Source organism: Aspergillus bombycis, assembly GCF_001792695.1.
Source record: "Aspergillus bombycis strain NRRL26010 chromosome Unknown contig00142, whole genome shotgun sequence".
NCBI classification, from domain to species: domain Eukaryota; kingdom Fungi; phylum Ascomycota; class Eurotiomycetes; order Eurotiales; family Aspergillaceae; genus Aspergillus; species Aspergillus bombycis.
Genome location: NW_019170144.1, coordinates 58,261 through 78,794, shown reverse-complemented (window position 1 = coordinate 78,794; position 20,534 = coordinate 58,261). Strand labels below are relative to the sequence as shown.

At 49.3% G+C, this 20,534-nt stretch overlaps 7 protein-coding genes across 7 annotated transcripts; 3 read left to right on the top strand and 4 right to left on the bottom strand.

Annotated features, from left to right (window-relative positions):
• Nucleotides 1-949: 949 nt before the first annotated feature.
• Nucleotides 950-1,944, top strand: ABOM_011008 (acetate uptake transporter family protein; the record flags this gene model as incomplete). Its single annotated transcript, XM_022538136.1, has 3 exons — nucleotides 950-1,356; nucleotides 1,410-1,575; nucleotides 1,627-1,944. Coding segments are annotated over 3 exons (891 nt in total), but the record flags the coding sequence as incomplete, so codon positions are not given.
• A 1,908-nt stretch (nucleotides 1,945-3,852) lies between these two features.
• ABOM_011007 (uncharacterized protein) lies at nucleotides 3,853-5,977 on the bottom strand (the record flags this gene model as incomplete). The annotated part of the gene is made up of 4 exons (XM_022538135.1): nucleotides 3,853-4,579; nucleotides 4,628-4,743; nucleotides 4,790-5,103; nucleotides 5,155-5,977. The coding sequence occupies 4 exons, from the start codon at nucleotides 5,975-5,977 to the stop codon at nucleotides 3,853-3,855; spliced, it is 1,980 nt and encodes a 659-aa protein (XP_022384206.1).
• A 1,222-nt stretch (nucleotides 5,978-7,199) lies between these two features.
• Nucleotides 7,200-9,261, bottom strand: ABOM_011006 (ENTH domain protein; the record flags this gene model as incomplete). The annotated part of the gene is made up of 5 exons (XM_022538134.1): nucleotides 7,200-8,440; nucleotides 8,495-8,606; nucleotides 8,657-8,847; nucleotides 8,900-9,137; nucleotides 9,214-9,261. The coding sequence occupies 5 exons, from the start codon at nucleotides 9,259-9,261 to the stop codon at nucleotides 7,200-7,202; spliced, it is 1,830 nt and encodes a 609-aa protein (XP_022384207.1).
• A 1,544-nt stretch (nucleotides 9,262-10,805) lies between these two features.
• On the top strand, nucleotides 10,806-12,515 carry ABOM_011005 (uncharacterized protein; the record flags this gene model as incomplete). Its single annotated transcript, XM_022538133.1, has 3 exons — nucleotides 10,806-11,036; nucleotides 11,084-11,245; nucleotides 11,307-12,515. 3 exons carry the CDS (start codon nucleotides 10,806-10,808, stop codon nucleotides 12,513-12,515), a joined length of 1,602 nt encoding a protein of 533 aa, XP_022384204.1.
• A 620-nt stretch (nucleotides 12,516-13,135) lies between these two features.
• ABOM_011004 (40S ribosomal protein uS17) lies at nucleotides 13,136-14,050 on the bottom strand (the record flags this gene model as incomplete). The annotated part of the gene is made up of 3 exons (XM_022538132.1): nucleotides 13,136-13,204; nucleotides 13,358-13,596; nucleotides 13,876-14,050. The coding sequence occupies 3 exons, from the start codon at nucleotides 14,048-14,050 to the stop codon at nucleotides 13,136-13,138; spliced, it is 483 nt and encodes a 160-aa protein (XP_022384205.1).
• Nucleotides 14,051-14,507: 457 nt separating this feature from the next.
• ABOM_011003 (kinetochore-microtubule binding complex subunit SPC105) lies at nucleotides 14,508-19,371 on the top strand (the record flags this gene model as incomplete). The annotated part of the gene is made up of 5 exons (XM_022538131.1): nucleotides 14,508-14,750; nucleotides 14,822-15,173; nucleotides 15,231-17,881; nucleotides 17,931-18,552; nucleotides 18,602-19,371. 5 exons carry the CDS (start codon nucleotides 14,508-14,510, stop codon nucleotides 19,369-19,371), a joined length of 4,638 nt encoding a protein of 1,545 aa, XP_022384202.1.
• Nucleotides 19,372-19,750: 379 nt separating this feature from the next.
• ABOM_011002 (uncharacterized protein) lies at nucleotides 19,751-20,074 on the bottom strand (the record flags this gene model as incomplete). Its single annotated transcript, XM_022538130.1, has 1 exon — nucleotides 19,751-20,074. One exon carries the CDS (start codon nucleotides 20,072-20,074, stop codon nucleotides 19,751-19,753), a length of 324 nt encoding a protein of 107 aa, XP_022384203.1.
• Nucleotides 20,075-20,534: the final 460 nt, after the last annotated feature.

Here is a 20,534-nt window from a genome sequence, read left to right as displayed (position 1 = left end):
AAAAAAAAAAAAAAACACCAACCAAAAGTACTCAATGCTAAGAGTCTCCACTTCCGTACCCCGGGGTCTTGGAAGTCGGGCCATGCAATGAGAATTGCTGGATGGGACAAAGTTCCTTTCACCCTTGGACCAACCATACCGCCCCATGCCTTTTTTTTTTTTCTCCCCCAAGTTCTTCTTTTCTAGATTGATACTGTAAGGTTGGTTGTTTCTCCCCGCTTTAGCTTTTTCTGCATCAATTCGAGAGAAAATGCTGGGAACAATTGGTCCCCCAACAGCCAATGCGATTTACCGTATCTTCGACCTTTCTCCATTTAAGACCAGACATATCCCTTCTTTCTCGAGTTTAGTGTATCATCCGTTCGGTGGATTCGCGCAAATCGTCCGTCCCTCGACTTTTGACACGAACTAAATTCCCAGCTCCGTTGCTCCACTCACCGTGACCCTCAACACATCCGAGGGAAACTTGAAGAGCAAAAAATATTAGCCCCAGCGCAAAGAGAATAACAAAAAAAAGAAAAAAAGAAACCCTAAATCAGAACTAAACCCAACTAACGGGCCTTCCTCCCGTATTCGGTAAGTTGCTGCCCTCACACCCCTGCAACTTTCGCTCGTCCGATTGAGTGTCTGTTCGTTTCTTTCCATCGGTCCAGGCGGCGCCCTCGTCCCTTCTTGGTTTCTTATTTGACTTACGCTTTCCCCTCCTCCGCCGTCCGTTCTATTTATTTCTCCTTTTCCCATCTTGCACGGTCCTAAATCGTCAAGCCGTTGTTTTGTTCTAGCCAGCAGTGCTGTGCCGCATAGTGTCTTCTCTTCTCCCTTGAGATCCCTTGCGTGGTTCCATATACATTCATCTCCACATCCAGCTAGCTGGACTCACTTTTTCCTCTTGGACCTCACTTATTAATTCTCTGTCGCATCAGACATCACTTGGACCTATTGTGAATAGATCCTTCAATCCGTGAGCATCATGGCCGCCGCAGAAAATCCCCAGGCGTTCGAAAAGGACTTCGGAAACAGCCCCGATGGCATCAACGGAGCTCACGCCACCCACCAGATGTCCGCCGAGGACACAGCGAGGGCTGCTGCGCGCTTCGGATATGGTCCTCTCGCTCACGTCAACACCGCTGAGGCTCAACTCCGTCCCTTCGGTGGTGAGTTCCAACCTGGTCTGTACAAGTCGGTCGAGCACCGCAAGTTCGGTAACCCAGCTCCTCTGGGCCTGTCTGCTTTCGCTCTCACCACGTTCGTGCTGAGCCTGATCAACATGGGTACGCGCGACATCGCTGAGCCCAACATTGTGGTCGCCCTGGCTTTTGGCTATGGTGGTCTTGTTCAATTGCTTGCTGGCATGTGGTAAGTGGATACTTCCCTGGAATGTCCAGTCATGTCACACTGACATTCGTTAGGGAAATGGCCGTTGGAAACACCTTTGGTGCCACCGCTCTGTCTTCTTATGGTGGTTTCTGGCTTGCTTTCGCCATCGTCCTGACCCCAGGTGGGTTTGAGATTGCCGAGTCTCTCGGAGGCGCCGGTACACCACAGTTCGATAACTCTTTCGGATTGTTCCTCTTTGTAAGTTTGCAGTGCCGGTGATTGAATGAGTCGCGTGCTGACTGTGGCCAGGGATGGTTCATCTTCACTACTATCCTGCTGTTCTGCACCCTGAGGTCCACCGTAGCCTTCTTCCTGCTATTCTTCTTCCTGGACCTTACCTTCTTGCTCCTCGGCATTGGTTACATTCACCGCAACGCCGAGGGCAAGCCCAACCCCCCGGTCATCAAGGCCGGTGGCTTCTTCGGTCTCTTGGCAGCATTTGCCGCTTGGTACAACGCCCTCGCCGGTATTGCGGACAACAGCAACAGCTTCTTCATCCTCCCCGTCGCCCATTTCCCCTGGTCTCCCACTGCTCGCAGTCGCAAGACCGAGCGCGAGACCGCTTAGATTGTTGCGAGGTGCGAAGGTCGATGATCAAAACTCGGTTGGACCGGGGTCTTATCCCTGCATTTCCTTTTTTCCAGATACCCATTCTTGTAAGATCATTGCTGCGAGAATGTAATGTCGGGTTAGCATTCTGCATGTAGTATTGCGGATCAGCTTGACCACCCAATACTATATCCGAATCCGCAGCAGATATAGATGGTCTTTTGCGATGACTTGGATTGCTTTTGCCGTTTGCCAGCAACTTTTATAGCTTTGTAATGATGGTGATCTGTTGTTCATGTGGATGGACGATAGATGGGGCTGTGTCTGTATCTAGTTCTATTAGTTAATGCACTCAATGATGATGATTCTGCTGCTGTATCGTGTTGTAGTTGAAGGTGTGCGATCCCATAGTCAGTCATGTATGTTCGACCACGAGACATGTTGCGGACCTATCGCGCAGCACAGACGTTAGCTCCCACACGTGCCAGAATCGTAGTCATCATTGATCGATATACCACATACCCTCAATATAGAGACTGATGAATATCCCTAGGCCTTTGGAACGAATACAGTATATTAGTGTAGCTCCTGAAGGGTCAGAATAAACCATTCGCCCTCCAACCAAAAAAAGAAAAAGAAAAAGAAAAAAAAGAAAAGAGAGAGAGAGAAGAGAGAAGGAAGGAATCAAAACACCAAAAGAGCAGTATGCAAACAGCTCTTAGCCCAAAGCACAAAATCCTAAATAGATCAATTAGCACAAAACACACAATCCACAAATTGAGCAATATTAAAAAAGCGCTTCTATTTTCTCTGCACAAGAGTATGCATGGCCATCCGCACAACAGAAAGAAAAGATAGAAGAAAAGGGGCCGCCAAACTATTAAGTCCTATAGATCGGGAATTTCTCGGTTTGTCTTGCAGGTCGGGAGTCGTTCGGACGGGTGAAGTTCGGCACTTTGGTGCAAAATTTTTGCAGCCCGTGGAGCTGGCTACGGGTGTAACTCGGGCTTGGCGTCACCCTGCATGCATAAGCTTGTTTTCTTCTGTTCTTTTCTTTTTTTCTTTAATTTTTTTTGTTGGTTGTGTGAATTTTCTTTTTAAGGCCTTTGAATTTGGGCTCTAATGTAGTGGATTGTCTAGATTATATTCTCATAGAGAGGTTCATTGAATGCCCATGTATCTTGAAAAACGATGTTATGATCCTTGGTAGATTTAGGTGTATATCCAAAGTGAATCAAGCGAGATACTATCTCCCTCTGACGTAGATCCATCCAGAAGCAACTTTCGGGAACTCCCCTCGTCAAAATTAGGAGATCACGCCATAGCTCTGACTTGAAAATCGCGCATACTACTCATACTACTGGCAGACACCGGCATGGCCTTATCGGTGCTAAAGATACATGGGTGGAATGGGTGAGATTATGGTATGGCTGTTATTTCTTTGGGTGGTTTTTGTGACGTGGGAGGTTGGTTACTAATTGACTTTCTACTCACTGGTTTTGTTTTTGTTTGAAATGAGTATGTGGGTGTGGTATAGAGAACTAAGTTGATGGTGGGCTTTTGAAGTGAGTACAATTTACTAATAGTAGATAGGTAGGTGTAGGGGCCATTGTTGTGTATGGGTCCACTCTGCTTGGGGTGACAATTGGTTGATGGTTGAACCTGCATAGTATTACCTAGTTGAGTAACACTAGCTGTTGTTGATGGGATGGTGTAGCGATAGGGCGCCGCCGGTTATTACCAGCTGGCTTGCTGGTTCTTTGCCCAGAGACTTGTAGTATTGCCACAGCGTATCAGCATCTGACAGATGAGAAGTGTGATGTGGTGGAGATATATAAGGTTGGAGTAGTCGGTCTCATGGTATGTACAGGGATATTTTCATTACTATACACAATTATATAACGGCCCATTGGGCATAGATGATGTTCACGGGATACGTATCAGCTGGATCTCATCCCATAGTCCGCGCAATGCAGTTTGGTGAACGCGGTCCATGTAGAAAAAGTTCAGCAGAAGGGATCGCAGTTCCTGCCACGACTGGATTCCTTGTCGTCTTACTGCAGCCGCTAACTCGGTCACGAAGAATGTTCTCTCTGACAATAGCTGCGAACTCCATGTCCCGATGAAAAGCACCCAGATCAACACCTCCGGGAGCATTTGGAAGAACCCGGCTGGGATCGTGGTAGCTAGCGCCAGGCGAAGAGCGCTAATTGGTTTTGGGAACACCGGGCCGATCTGGGGGTAGAATTCCCAGATCGTGCCATTGTGGAATAGAAGACATGCTAGTCGGACGCAGCCTTCAATATTCGCATCCCCTTTGGGCTCGCCGGTCTCGAGATACCGATCCATATGAAGGGCGTATTCGACATATATGACCTCGGTGTTGAAATAACCTTCGGTCTCGTCGTCAATCTCTTGATAATTCTGGCCGCTCTTCACCCATTCAGCGTACCAAACAAGCTCAGCCAGGTCGTAGATGATCTTAGACATGCCATCACCGAATATGCTAGGGATTTCAATTAGTGAAGTTAATGCAGAGGCTGTCTTGGTAAGATCTTCATTGGTAGGGGCAATGGCGAAGTCAGGGCGAGCGTAACGGAGGAAAGGGAAGATTGGCCTTGTGAAGGCCATACACGCCACTCGGATATCGGTCCTGCTGGAATTAGCGATGAGTGAAACATTAATTCATTGTCCAACCAACCAAGAGATCTGGAACCGGATATCAGGCGGTACGTCTGCAAGGCTATTTCGCAGGGCAACCATTTGCCTTAACCCGGCCAGGTGAATTTTGAGATAATCGGGGTTTCCAGAAGCAATCTATTTTGTCAGTAGCGAGCAGGCTTGGCTTGCCAGGATCTCATACCTCAATCGTCAACAGCGTTGAAACAGCGGCGATTAGTGAATCACTCGAGGCCTTGACAGGGTCTGATAACCCCTCGTTGACCAGCCGAATTGTCTCACCCCTGTGATGAAAGGTGTCGAGAAGTAGGGCACTAGGCCGTTGACCCTCCTTCACTGGGAATTCACCGATTGTCAGGGCTGTATTGGAGGCGGCAACACATATGCATGCATGGAGTGAGGCAGGATCGCGATGAACCAGTGCCGTCCAATGTGCCTGTAGTTTCTCTCCATACCGACGTTGGAGCGGGTACGCAATCTGGGTTAGGGTACCCAGGACTATCAAATGTGAGCTCCGTATACTCTACATGGTCCAGAGGATTGACTCACAGTGTTGAAGATGCCGAGCCATACGATCAGTAAGCCGCGTATGAAACACATTGAAGGGGTCATTGCCTCCTGGGCCCAAATAAGCCACTGGCGAATGACCCTGGACCACGGCGAGAGCCTGACTATGCGAAGATGCATCAGCGTCATGGTAGTTTTCCGCCGAGGCGGCCACAAAGCCTGGCGCGTCGCCGGCAAGTGCATTCTCTAGAATTCCTCCTTGTTGCTCAGACTGCGATACTTTGAGGGGTACTTCTTGAGAGTCGTCCGGCGCAGAGGCTAGAGGAGTAGAGGCTGCTGAACTAGAAGCGGCGGTTTCCGGCGGCTGAAAAGCCAGGTGCTTCCATGTCTTGCTTTTGTACCGTTTAGTGTTTTCCAGTCTCTTCTTGCGGTTATGCTCCGACATGACATGGGAACGGATACGCTTGAGGGTTTCCTCTCTCGTTCCCCGTGCTGCCGACTGGGGGTCGCTATGGACCCAAAACAGGGTCGACCGGCCACCCGACGCATTACTAGGCTTGCGTGGTTTGCGCGACTTCGTTACAGCATCTCTGCCTACATCTTGATTATTGCGCTCGGAAGCCTGGGTTACGTTATGACGGGTGGATTCATCGACGAAGGAGAGCGCATGGGAATTGTCATGGACCGCTGACGACTCCAACGACGGATCAGACGACGGGGCCGAGGCCAGGCTGTGGCTAGAGTCTGAATTCTGTATCGAAGACGCCCACGTCGCCGACGAGACCGGAGTGGAGTTTAGGAGCGGCAGTACCTGCTGGCGATCGGAGGGAGCCGTTGAATGGTGAGTAGAGTTCTTGGCGTCCATGGTGCGCGCAAATCTAATTATGGCAACTCGGAGATCTCACTTAAGGATCGTCATGGGGACACGCCGTTTCAAAATGAGTGAGAATGGACCATGAGTTTGGGGGACGTGGATGAAATGGATTGGGGGAGGTCAAGCAAGATGGGCCAGGGGGGAAATTGCTTGAGACTGAATGGTCAACGCACTGCCCTTATCAGGAAAAGTCCATCCCTCTCCCAGCCTGATCTAAATCGGTCTATAAGTGAAACACAAAGAGTGAGCTTGGACCCCTCCTTTCTTTCTTTTTTTTTTTTTTCGGTCCTTCTCCCTTATGGCACGAGAGAGCGGGAGGGAAATCGTTTACCAATTAAGGGAAAGATTGGGTCCAACACGGCCGGCGGAGTTGGAGTCCAGCGCTTCCGAGAGTGGAGAGAGAGAGAGAGAGAGAGAGAAGTCGAAACCACGGTCAGATCTTCTTCCCCTTGAATTGGTCATTAGGTCCTCCTGGCCGATGAGTATGGGAAGCAACAACGAAACCTCCAACAAGCCAAGTGGAATTGATTCCCGAGAGGAAGAAAGAAAGTCGTATGGATACCCTGTAGGGCGTGACGAGGGATCTTCTTCATCAATTCCTTTGCCCAAGTGGAGCCTGAACTCAATTCCTGAGGTGTTATAGTTTTGTAGAGCCCACCAGGATTTGAAATCATCCAAGTCGTAGTTGGGTTTCTAAATAAATAAATATGCAGGGAGTACGCCGTATATATATTTCGTGCGAGTCGCCACGGCCCGACTAGTCGTATAAGATGTGCAACCATCTCCCGTGATATCCCAAAGGAGAAATGACCTTTCCAGTCTAGGCTTGACGACGTGTGTTTAGCATTCATGTATTTGTGCCACTGCCGATCTTAGAATCAATAGCTCTTTTCTTGATTTATGAATACGAAGCCCTATGCGCCACTTCCAGGAAGCACAAAGGAAGAAAGGGCTACCACAACTCTCAACACCCCTCGACCACTCACGGCACGGTCGCAAAATCTAAAAAGTCTTATTACATGCCCTAGTCACTAATGTTGGCTATCGCTACAGGGATTTGGCAGACAGGCCCGCGCTGCGAGCTCGCCATCGTATGCTGAACACGAACACAATAACTGAACGACCCATGTAGGGAGAATATGCACAAGAAGGAACCGGGGGTTAAAAATATCCTGATAGAAGCGCCACAGTTGTCGAGACCGCAATGGGAACATTACATTCCGGGCCGCGGAAACACCGGCACAGTCTCCAGCTGCTCATAACCGCCCATGGTCCCTTGCTGGCCACCGACATGCCACCCCTGGCCAGTCTGTTGGTTGACAAAGGCACTTTGGCGGAAAGGATTGGTGCTTCCAGTTGGATTGGGCCGCAGAGGCGCCGGCGCAGGAGGTTGCAGGCCTTGTGACTGCTGCGGAGGAACCGAAGAGCTTCGAGCAAAAGGATTAGTCCCCGTTCGTTGGGGTTGTAGTGGTTGTGCTGTCTGTGGAGGCGGTTGCTGCGGCGGCGTACTAGCATTGAACGGCGGCAGGTTGGCGCTCGACAACCGTCGCGCAAAAGGGTTTGTGCTCTGGCGGTTCAGTGGAGATGCCGGCATGCCGGTTCCGGTTGGGGTACTCAGTAACATCGACTGTCTAAAGGGGTTCGTTGTTTGCGGTTGTAACTGCGCACCGGGCATTGGTTGCTGTTGCTGGGGAAATGGCGCAAGATTGTTCTGGGGAACAGGAGCAAGATTCTGTTGGAATCCATATGTCTGCGGCTGCGCTGAGTAACCACCAAATCCCGCACCAGTTGGGGTTGGCTGAAGTGGCTGTGGCTGCTGAGCTTGCTGTTGCCCAAATGGGTTGGTACTCTGCTGTGCAAAGGAATCTCCAGCCGGCATAGCCTGGGCAAATCCCGTCGGCTGCGCCTGTTGTTGAAACCCGGTTTGTTGGGGATAGAACACTGGCTGTTGCGGTTGGAAGCCCGTCTGTTGGAATTGCATCGCTTGCGCTTGCGCTTGCTGCTGTAGATGTGGTAGCTGCATAGGGTTCTGTTGTGCTGGGGGTTGCGGATCGATAGAATCGAAGAAATCGATCAAGTCGGCCGGGTTCTCTTTCTTTTGCGAGGCAGGTTGTGTGTGGGGTCGAGGTGGTTCAGGATTGCTGACAGACCTATTTCCTGCTCCAGCTGTGTTGCTGGATGCGAATGTCGGACCCGGGTTGCCGCTCTTTCCTCCCTTTCGCAGGAGATATTCTCTTCGTCGCTGATCAAAATCTGGGTCATTAAGGTCGTCTTCAAGGAGTCGAGTAAGGTCCGTAGAGGCGTGCTTCAGCTTGGGTATTTCTAGTCGTGTTGCTGCTTGGAAATGTCTAGCGACACCTAGAAATTTCACGACCTCCTCTGTTTGTTGGGTAAAAGTCTTATAAATCTCCAGCGCACGCTCACTATCAGGCCGCGACATTTCGAAGTAATGCTCTGTGGCGAACACCGTGAGTTAAGCCGCAATATGTGACGGGTGATAGTACCTACCCAAAACGTTGATCGTGCCCTCGTTCATGACTGAGTAAAGCGTCAGGAGATCCAAGGTGAGCAGGCGAAAGGCTGTTAACGTAATTTCGTTCTCAACTTCATCTGTCAACAGCTGGAGACGGTCAGCCATCGTCACTTGACTGCAGCCGATGAAGAACATACATCACACTGTAACAGCGCATGGATCTGTCTTTGTACAATCTCTGTTTCTCTCAAGAGGCCTTTCTCTACCGTCAACCTCTTCATACGTCCCTGCCCGCTTCGTACATAATCCGTTTTGGTGGCCTCGAATGCATTTGCGCGCGCGATAAGGTAATCGGAGTATCTCCGGATGTTATGTCCTTGTGACTGAACTACTCGGAGTCAGCATCTTCCCCTCGATTATCCGGAACTTTACCGGCCTACCTTCTGAGAATCCGCTGATTGCAAGCTTCCTCGGGTTCTCCGCCATATACTGTAGTGTAGCGTCCAATTGCCCCTCCCTTACCATGATATGTATGACAATGAGGGCTTTGAAGACTATGGTCCATGTTGAATCGCGTAGCCGAAGCTGGATAGTTCGAAATATTTCTGCTACCCCCGCTTCTCCTGTATGGGTCGCTACCAGGATGTGCTCTATGTATTTAGATTTAGGGGCCGCGAGCTGCTCGCATGAAGCCAGTTATCAGCACCTTGCGCTACCGATAACAGGCACGGCGACGATATAGGTTCAGACTGACCTTAATCTTGGTGGCCCCCTTTACTGATTTCTCAAAATTATGGGACATTGTGAGGGTGTGTCGGACTCCGCAATTGGGCCGTAATCGGGAGTAGAAGATCGTTGTGGGAAAGTTCAATTAGGACTGAAGATACTTGTAGGGTATGAGGGCTTCAAGAATATCAGGGCAGATCAACAGCTATCGTAGTTCCAAATTGATCTGTCGACACCGGCACCAACAACATTCATGGTGGCTCAAGCCATGTTGCGCGCGTCGTGACTTCTGGAAGTATGCAGTCTGGCAAGAAGGTGGGGGTGGGCGAAGTTATAATCAACACAACTTCCGAGAGTGGGATAGATAAAATAACGATGGCAATAAAAGCGTGTTATATGTCGGCCCCGAGGAGTTTAGAAGGTTGGTAAATGGCCGGGAGGGACTGAGGGAGCTTCAGGCCTTCGGAACGTTTGGAATGTTAGTTGGCGGGAATCGCAGTGGAGTTAAGCTTTACCCTCTCCGCCTTAGGCAGATATCAGTATCACGTTCCCGCTTATTCTATTCAGGAACCTTCACATACTAGTGTGTGCCTGGTATGCCATCTAATACAATAGAACTGACCGAAATTACATAAAACAAGAAATCTTGTCTGAGCTGTGTTTTCGCTTTCTTTTTATTTTCTTTTCTCTCCCTTTTTTTTTTTTTTTTTTTTTAATAAAAAAGGTCCCCGTCTCGCACTCAACTCTTCAATTACCCCTGTTCGGAATCTGATATATCGCTTCTCGGAACTATAAATTCTATATAATCTCACATTCTAACCCAAAACTCTATTTCTGGACCTATTCCAACACAATCCCGCAACCATATCTAGACTCGGATATATTAGCGTAGCCGTAGTAGTTGCTTTGCTCATTACTTTCTATCGCCGTCCGACACGTTCTATCCATATAATCCCTCCGTAGTAACACTAACCCTGACAGCGCTCGTGTTCCAATGCCCAACCTGAGATTGATTCAAAAGAGAATTTGTTTCAAAAGAGAAGGAGGTAAGAAATCTTTGCCTCCTTAAGGGTTTAATCTGATAGGGTATCTCCAGTACAGCACTGACCTCAACGTTATAACAATCTACCTCTCTTCTTCTATCTCATTTCCCAACTCATCCCATATTATTTGGGTTTGTCATTTCACTCTAGCCTGAATATCCTTGTTTGTCATTAAACATATCTAGAGAGACCAAGAGTCTATCTAATCTTTTCATACATCTCACTTGCCTACCCACAGCCCATTAGGCCCCCATTATTTCAGACAGTAAAGAAGAGGAGAAAGAGGAACTCATCTCGTCACATCACAATACTTTATACTATCTATCTGTCTTCTCTTGCGGAAATTATACGGGCTGGATGATTCTCTCCGTTCTCAAGAGCCAATATGGATATGCAGGCTATTGACCATACACTGAAGACACCCAGGAACCGATGGAGCACTAGGCAAAGAATCTTTCTTTGTTGCCTCTACAAATTTTTCTGCAGAGATAAAAGAGCCTTCAGAGAAATCTTTAATTACGCCTTCAAGCCAGACCTGATTAAATGTGGACTCTCAGAAGGAATTTCTGTAGGTACAATGTATACCCAGTGGGCTGATCTGAAATGCTCCGGCGATCCTATCTGGGGGCATATACATCTGTCTTCCTTCGACGACCGTGACCCTTGGTTCCCTGTGATTAAGAGGATTCAAGACTGTGCAAAGATCCTGGGTATCACGCTTGTTGAAAAGGAAGTAGATGATATAGATACGTCAAACTTTCAGCTCCGCGAGCAGAGTCTTCCGGCTGACTTTTTGTCTACTACACCTGTGAGTTCTTGTCTTGGAGGATATGTCTAGCGCTAATGGAGTCTTAGGATGCCGATGAGAGCCTTATTACACCATCAAATGCAAGAGTTGTGGACATTACCTCCATACGGTCCCCTGTGGAAATTGGTAGGCACAATTATCAAGATCTAAGTCTTTGTACGGGTGGCGGCAAGAGATGTTTTTGGTGCTATAAAGAAGATGTTGAGAAGGTATGGAATTCTAGTATTTGATCACCAGGCTTTTGCGCTGATTTACCATAAATACTAACAGCAGGAAACCGCAATTTGGATACCTCCAATTCTGTACAGGTGGTCGAATATTGAATCCCAAGGAATCAATTCCACAAAGCTGTTTCTCGCTGGGTTATTCATCGATGAGCTGGATTATTTTGCGCCCAACGACATCAACACAAAGGAGTTCGAGCAACACGTCGTAAACCACACTAGACCAGCTAAGGTCCCAACTCCCTTCATCTCAACCTTCAGGTCTATGCTTGCACCGGTCCATAGGGCGATCAAACACAAAGAAGGGGCAATAATAACTATGATTGACTCGAAGAAGCTGCAGACTCAAGTATACTCTGCTCAGAAGCTTGTCCGAAAGGTTGGTTTGAAGGTGGGAAAATACAACGGAGGGGGTGAGTTTTTTATCTGGGGAAAGGTCCATAGATCTGCTATAATATCCTCATTTAAAGTCAGCTCGCTTCTTCAGATAGCAAGTGAGCATCCCCATATTGAGAGCATTCTGCAGCTGGACACCATTGGAACCTATGAGAAAGCTGGAAGATCATTACACCAAGTCCTAGCCAAGGGCCCAGGACAGCTTGACCACCAATCTGGCTTGATTATAGGAGAGCTCTTGGCCCGCCTCCAAGTACCTCAGCAATATTGCCATTCAGTTGGACAAGGAATAGCGTACTCATGGCGTTTGAATACGCAGAAAGGATCTTGGCAAGAGTTTATCGGAGGAGTCTACAGTGGTTATTCATCGCTGTCCGAGATCAATAACCCAGGAACACCTCTGCCTGCCATCTTGGACCCAGATGAGTTAGATCTGCTCGAGCCATCTTCAGATGAAGACACTGTAACTGAGGGGGAATCATCTTCAGATAATGATGATCAGGAGAGTGAGGATGATCCAAGAGCTGACACGCCTTGTCCGGTAGGACTGCCTACGAGGACTGCGTTACCACCCATCGAGCTCTTTGACGGTGATAGCAGAAGGTGGATAACGCAAGAAAATCACGCAAGGGAAGAGATTATAATTGACAACTCCGGCACCGAAGATGAGGTTCTTGACGATGTTTACACAACGGTTGCCTTCTCAAACACCTTGATTAACACAAATGTAGCCAATGACATCACTGAGAGCGTCACTTCAGCGAATTCTGAGCCGGAGCTCATCGACTCTCGTCATCAACCAGCACCAGGGGACCAATTTGCGAGCGACAGAGCGCGAGTTAACCTAATTTTGAATTGATATTGCACTCAATGATACCTGTTAAATGTGCTTAATCCCGTCTTTATTCGGAACCGAAGATATGATTATGCACAACGGGAAATAATAAATGGAGAACCGAAGGGAAGGGAAGGGAAGGGAGGAAAGACTAAGCAAAAAGACGGTGCATCTTTACTTGTTTTGGGGAAGGGGGGTTGGAGAATTGGCCGTTAGGTTGTACACCAACTGGGCTGCTGAAGGCACTGAGGCAGGTTGTACTATATTCCCAAGGGTAGCTGGCGTGTCAATTCTTTAGCTTTTAGCGACGAGAGAAAATGATCGAAATATCCCGGGGGCAACGACAATGTGTAAAGAGAAACATTGAATGAAAAAAAAGACCTAAATTGGCATCATGAAAAAGCCCCATTCCTGAACTGTCATGAATGGTAACCCCCTTTCCCGGTTGGCTATACAGTTGGAATTCTAACATAGGAGTATCAAAAAGCTTTTTTTCATTGGATATTTCCTTCACAAGGGTACCTGGGACATGAAATCGTGAAACAATCCCAACCCGTTAAACTAATTCGCTTATATCCAGTCACGCCGCTGCCCTAGGTTGATGACCCTCTGGAATCGAAACACCCCCACCATCATCGACACGCTTAGAACTTGGAGAAAGCCTTGACGGCCTTGCCGGTACGGGGCAGGACACGGAGGACGTTGAAGCGGACCTAAAGATGTATTAGAAGTGTTCCACCCAATAATGGCAATCGGAAAGCAAATCCATCGAGTGGTCCATAGCATGACAGGGCCCCACATAGCAAGGGGTACGTGACCGCTAGTGACGAGGCTAAATGGAATTTCCAAAACAGTTATGTACGTACAGTCTTGGACAGGGGGCGGCACTGGCCGACGGTAACCCAGTCACCCTCCTCAACACGGAAAGCGGGAGAGACGTGAGCAGCAAGGTTCTTGTGTCTCTTCTCGTAACGGTTGTACTTGGGGACGTAGTGGAGGTATTCACGGCGGATGACGATGGTACGGTGCATCTTGGTGGAGACAACACGGCCGGTCAGGATACGGCCACGGATGGAGACCATACCAGTGAAGGGGCACTTCTTGTCTGTTTGATATCAGCGATCTATCCACCAAGCCGATGGAGACTTATGAACCGATTCCGGAGTTCGGAGATGAAGATAATAGATGACCAGTAAGGCAATATCGGCTTTCCAACTGCGACAGAATCTTCTCCACCTCTATCGACAATCTCCGTGCCGCAAATGCAATCCTGGACTTCCATGATACCGCGCGGTCTTTCATCTCCAAACCCCGGAAAATCGTTGTTCTTCCCCAATGTGGAATTCGAAATTTCCGGCAAAATTTCACCGTAGGTCGTGCATACCGATGTAGTTGCCCTCAATGGCGGTCTTGGGGGTACGGAATCCAAGACCAACATCCTTGTACCATCTGCGGCCCTGGCCAACCTTCTTGCTCTTCGCAAGAGTCTTAGGGTTGTTGAAGATGTGAGGCTGCTTCTGGAACGCACGTTCCGACTGGACGGTCAACTCGGTCGCCATTGTTGCGAGAATTCAGTTCGACGAGGAAGCGAAGTCGAGCTGGGTGTATCGTCGCGGAGGGGGGTGTCGGGGCCTGCGGTGGTCGACGTCGATGTTGAGGAAGATTTATTCGGGATCGCGGATAATTCAGTGTGGGAGTGTGCGATGGCGACGCTAAGCCTGTTGCGGGCTAGCCACGCTGTACTAGCCCTAACACCTAATCGTATCATCATTATGTAATAAATTACTAATCGCGATAACAGAAACGTTTGTTTACATCGGGCGATCACATGAGCACCGCCCGGGAGACGCGCGACTTTTGGGGGGTCGTTATACTTGTGTGGTTAAGGAGGGCGCAACAACAACTGGACCATGTCTATTATTCCAACGCCTCGAAAAAAAGTGGCATTATTGATGAATTGAAATTGAGAAGCTCTAATCATCCAGACTTTGTCTATGATACCTTATATCTTGCCTCATGGCATCCAGAAGTGACTCCGCGGGGTCTACCCGTCCGCGATCTCGTCGCTCAATCGCCCATGTGCCCCGATCAAGGTTCACATCTGGAGTGGATAAGGAGAATACAACTACAGACATAAGTGCAAGTCAACCGATCTTGGGCTCCGCAAGGCTGGGCGGGAAAGATAAGAAGTCCCGCAGCAAAAGCTTGGGGCCTGGTGGTTTAGATGCGCTTCAGAACTCCAACGGTAACCGACGCAAGGTACATTCCCTCTCTTAGTGCCCTGATCATCTGTTCCATATAAAACTAACAAAAATATTGTCGCATTATAGTCCACTACAGCATTCCCTCTCAAATCTATTCTTAAACCTACCGTTCCCGTTTCGCCGGTACGAAATATTCCCTCTTTCGAAGAAACACGGAGGCGGACACCGGCTCGAGGGTTACAAAACCATGAAGACAATCAAGGTGGGGGGAGCCAGAGAAAAGAGGGCATGTTGATAGACCTTGGCACCCCAGCACAGCCGTCAGGGTCTATGAATGAATCCAACCCGTTCGACAGCTTTAATGCTTCGTCGATACGTGACGAAATGGCCGCTGCTAGAGAACGTGACGGGAAAGCCAGACGGGAGCGAGAGCGAAAGGCTATTCTAGAACAGCGGGAAGCCCGCCGAAAGTCTATGGGTATGTCCTTGCCGTCCCATTAGCAGTTCACGTGGGACTGACTAGTTTTCATCACAGCAAATCGCCGAGTATCGTTCGCTCCGGAGGCAACACTGCACACATGGAACGTAGTGGAAATTCCAGACGACTCTACTTCATCATCTACCTCCAACTCTACCCGGCGCGCATCTTCCCTAACTACTGAGAACCGGGCAACACCTGTTGCCGCGCAGACAACTGAACCTCCCTTGTCTCCGGACGCCGAAATCGAGTCGGACATAGCATTCTCTCCAGTACAATACCCAGATCTCCAACAGTTGGCAAACGGCTCTCAGTATGGAACTTATGATGGAATGGGAGGCTCCCAGCAGATGTCCTCTAGCCCCTTCAGCGGAAGCTCTGCAGATGGCAGTGAAGATAATGGGCTGCAAGCTGAGACAAGAGATGACGATGAGGAGGATGACGACAACTCTTCAACCTCTGGTTTTGACGGCGAAAGTACTGCAATGAGCCTGGATGACGTGACCGCTCACTCAGCTGCAACGGCGCGTTCTGAGGAATCGAATACCAGCTCTAGCGCTCGACTGAATGAGGCTCTTCGACAAGCAGCTCGAGAGGCCGGCACGAAGAGCATCGATGACGATGAGAATGGAGAGATGTCAATGGAGATTGTTGACCAGGAAATCACAGGCGCTTTCCAACCCTGGATTAAGAAGGGGCAGCGACAAAGCTTTGACTGGGAGGACATAAGCGCCCGACATGATCAAGAGAATGCCTATTCAACGGATGACCCAATCCGCGATGCGGGCATCCATGATGCGGCAAGTGACAACGGAGACGAAGACATGAGCATGGAAGTAACGAATGCCATTGGTCGGATCATCACCAAACCGGCAAGCCGTCGTCAAAGCGCCATTCGTCGCAAGTCAAGTGGGGAGGAAACAAACTACGGTGAACAAACGATGGAGCTCACAAATGTGGTCGGAGGCATCGCGCAGCCTACTTCTCCTGCGGGGTCGACAGGCGCTGATAGCAATGTAAACGAGGACGAAGAGATGACAATGGAATTTACTTCCGTTGTTGGCGGGCTGTTGGGCAAACCCTCCACCCAAGCTGGGGACGAGGACGACTACGGAGCTGCTAGGTCTTCTGCTCAGGAAGAATCCATTGAACGAGATTTCTCCGAATGGAACGAGGACGGCGGAATAGAAGATGGCGAAGATATGGAGATCACTGGAGCCGTTGGTGGTATCCTTCCACCGAACGAGGAGCGAGATGAACCAGAGGATGATGATCAGACCGCAGGGATGGAAGTCACGACGGCTATGGGTAGGATATTACCACCGGAGGCCAAAGCCAGTGGTAAAGAGGAAGCAAAGGAAGAGATGGAAGTGGAATTTGAATCTGCTGAGCGCGGTAGCTCTCCATTCCAAGAAACCGTTCGACAGTCTCCTGCGAAATCACCAGCCTCCTTCCATGTTGCTACAGTCACCTCGGAGAGTGGCAGTCCTAGTTTGGCAAGTGTTAAATCCCGACGTACAAGGCAGAGTTTGGCACAAGGGGGACTGTCGGACACTTCAACCTCAACTACTCCTAAGATGTCTCCATCGGAGAACTTGTTGACTACCCCGAAGCAATCGACACCGCAAGTTGATCGTCCTACAACGCCTGGAGAAACCCCGCCATCAAGTGCCAAGGGATTTAGGAACGCGTCACCGAAGAAGCTTTTTCAACCTGAACTGCAGGAGTCCGCAAATAAACGGAAGTCGCCCCGGAAGAGCCTCTTTGGAAACAATGCGATGGGCGAATCTACGCCTCTCTTCGTTCTGCAACCCAAAAGCAAGAGGCGATCATCTGGACTTGGAATCGATAAAGAAGGGCTAGGATCACCCAAGGTAGCTGCTATGCTTGATAAGCGCCGGTCTATTGGCGAAGATAGTGCTGAGTTCGTTCCTCAGGAACAACGGCAACAAGGTGTACGATTTGAAGATCCTTTGAAGCTTCAAGAGGAGGTTGATCGTGAGCGCGAAGAAGAAGAAAGCCGCGAGGACGGTCATATCGCACCGCTGCAAGGTAACGACCGAGATGCCACCACGAACCTGAGGGATATGATTTCAAGCCTCACACCGAAGAAGAACAAAATTGCCGGCCGGAAAAGCTTACACGTCGGTGCGGCGCGGGGCTTACTTGGTAAACGGCCGATGGAACTGGACATACCTGACGACGACTCTGACCATACGCCCAAGCGTCTAAGAGGTCGCGAGGCTAGCCCTGTGAAGAATATCAGGCTCCCCGCACCACCGACAAAAGACGAAACAGTAGGACGCCTGGGCCGCTCACCTGCCCCCCCAGCCATTGAAAGATCTCCGGCAAAGGTTAGCACAACTCCTACTCGGGAGCAGAAGGGCGCCTCTGTAATGGTAAACCCTATGGACGACGAGCCGACTTCGTCCAGTGCCACATCCACTTCTGAGCCAGCCCAAGAACCTCTCGATCGTCCGGAAGAATCCGGGCCAGAAGTTGAGCCTATCCAGTTGCAAGAGTTTTTGAATATGACCAACATCCACTTCATGGAACTCACCACGACGAAGCGTCGACATACCACTGCGCCGGACAGTGCAACCAAAAGAAGAGCCAGACTTTCCAGCGAAAAGTCTAGTGCCTCCAAGTTTGACGATTGTGTCGCTGCTGGCTTCTGTACCGTCCCCATGCTCGAGCTTTATCAACATGTTAGTTTTTCTTCTCAACCAATTGCAATTTTTTGCTAATTGTCTCTAGTCCTGCCGCGAGTTGAAGTCGTATATCTCAGAAGGTAGACAAGTTATCCGGTCCATCGAGACGGAGACCTATACCGAAAACCCGCCATTATTCCGAGAATACATGACAGCCCCTCCCGATATCCGTCTATTAATGGACAATCAATTCCGAAATGTTAAAACTCACGCTAGGTTACTTAGCAAAGCTACTTGGTATGAGTGGCGGATGAAGCTCCTCGAGGGTCTGAAAGATGGGCTTAGTCGCCACGTTGAAGAAATGAGAGGTGATGATGAACTTCTGTCGAAGCGTGAGACGCTCCTTAGCGGTGCTGTTCCCGCGCTTGTCGAAAAGCATTCTTCACTTGAGGAACAGGCTACAACTCTGCAGCAGCTGGCGGACGAGATCGAGAACTGTGATCAGGATGAGCTACAGGATGCGCGCGAGAAACTCTCTAGCACCGAGGAGGAGATTGCATCAAAGAAAAAGCTACTCGAAGAGCTACAAGCCGAGGCCCAAGAAAAGACAAACACTATCGAGACCGGAGCGGAGCTTAAAGCAGAATACTTGGGCCAAATCCAAGAGGCGGAGCGGGTGAAGGAGGAATGTCGGGGCTGGAGTGCCAAGGAAATCAGTGAATTGAAGGGTAAGCGCCTTCCTTACATATGGCTGAGACTCGAGCTAATTCTCGATAGAATCTGTCCACAAGATGGAACGTCAGACAGGATGGTCTATCATCTCGGCTACTTCTCCAAGTTCCCCTGCAGGTCCGTTGGTGACGATGTCTTATCGCAACCAGCTCCAACTTTCGTTCCACCCGGGGGCATTCTTTATCAATAATAGTAACAGCCAACCTCCTGCTACTGCCGAGAAAATGCCTATTGAGTTGAAACACAGCCCTCAAGACAGAACAAAGTCTATGGCTCACTCTGCGCTCTCGCCGATAGGGTTGTTAGTCTTGAAGTCTCTCCAAATTGAGCTTGCAACCATCCCGCAGTCTAAAACGACTCCAAAGCAGATGCTCCATTTCGTCGCTCAAGCGTGGGACCTTGTGCTTAATCTCGAGGAGGAAGCCCGTATGTTGGAATTCTGCGGTGCTACCAAGCTCAAGTTTTCTGAGATCGATGCAAAACCCGCCCTCAGAGCAAGATGCACTCTGCTCGAACTTCCATCTGGAAGGGAATCCTCAAAAGCAAAAGACACAGGAGCCAGAAGAGTCGATGTTGACTTTGCTGTCAAGACATGTGTCCAAAAAGGAAACTCTGCGGATGTTGGTGTCCTAGCACTCGAGACCGATGTGATTGCCAGCAAGGTCTATGGTTTTGGCACCAAGAACAACTCCGGCATGTCTGAGGATGAGATGCGAAAACTTCTACGTAAGGAGCTGGGGGAGAAGGCCGGGCCTCAGCTTGGAAACGGCGTTTGGAGCAAGGCAGTGCAAACACTTACCGGGACAGTGTTTTGATTATGAGCAATGGGATATGGCGTCTTCAGGATCGTCGGGGTTGGCTTTAAAATAACTTTTTCGTTGCACGCGAATTGGGTGACGGTGTTTGAGGGCAAGGCTTGGGAGTTTACCATGGGTGGATATCTTCGGTGGGAACGGGTTTATACAAGGGTATGATATGTGGATACATCTACAAGTACATAAGAATCATAATTCCGAGTCTTTCATGCGTCATTTAACGTTCAACAACAACATATAGCTCTCGTCAACGCCGAAATATGCATATAATCCCCACAATCCAAATCCAGGAAACCCAACCCCTTCTCCCAAACCCATCACTATAAAACTAGCAACCACCATCGCCCGTAAGTATCCTCCTCTCTGTCTTCTGCATACCCTACCTCCTCCAACAAACAGGCTCCAAGGGCGGCTCCCCCGCTTCCTCCCTTCTCTCATTCTCTTTCACCCACGCCTCGGCATGATCCCGCCTCGCATCCAGCTCCTCACACATCTGGTCCGACACAATGGCCAATACCTTCCCCTCTATGTCTTTCTGGTACCAGCCGCCGGTGGTGTCGACCGTGTCGTCGAAGGTGGTCTCGGGGTTGGCGAGCACGGCCTTTTTGACATCTTCTTGTGTGTCGAGGCGTGGGATTGAGGGCGAGATGCTGGGTGGGTAGCGGGTGTAGGTGTAAGTTTTGGTGTTGGATGAAGTGGCCATCCTTTTTCCTTCCAGGCTGTTTATTGGTTGTTTGGGCCTGGGTTGTTGGCGAAACTGGGAGTGGTGAAGGAAGGGGCGATGGTAATTTGAGATTTGAGAGTAGATTGGGTATACACAGGATGGGGTTGGGTGGAAATTTATGTGTGAATGATTTTGTATTGGTGGTTAGTATGTGTGGGTTGAGTAGAAGATAAGATGAGATGAAAGTGTTTTGTGATGGAAGGACATAGGTATAGAACCTGTGACAAGTTATATATATACAAAGTACACACTACGTCATTGCGATCGACGTCTAGTGCTTACTTTTGGCGGCGGCCTGATTTTTCAGAGTCTAGACCGGGTATCTTTGATCCTGCAAGATGTGTTTTCGACGGGGTTCTACTCGCCCGAAGGTTATAGACTGTGGTAACTGTACTTCAATTTGATATATACAATGGGTATTGGGATGATGCCGCTATCA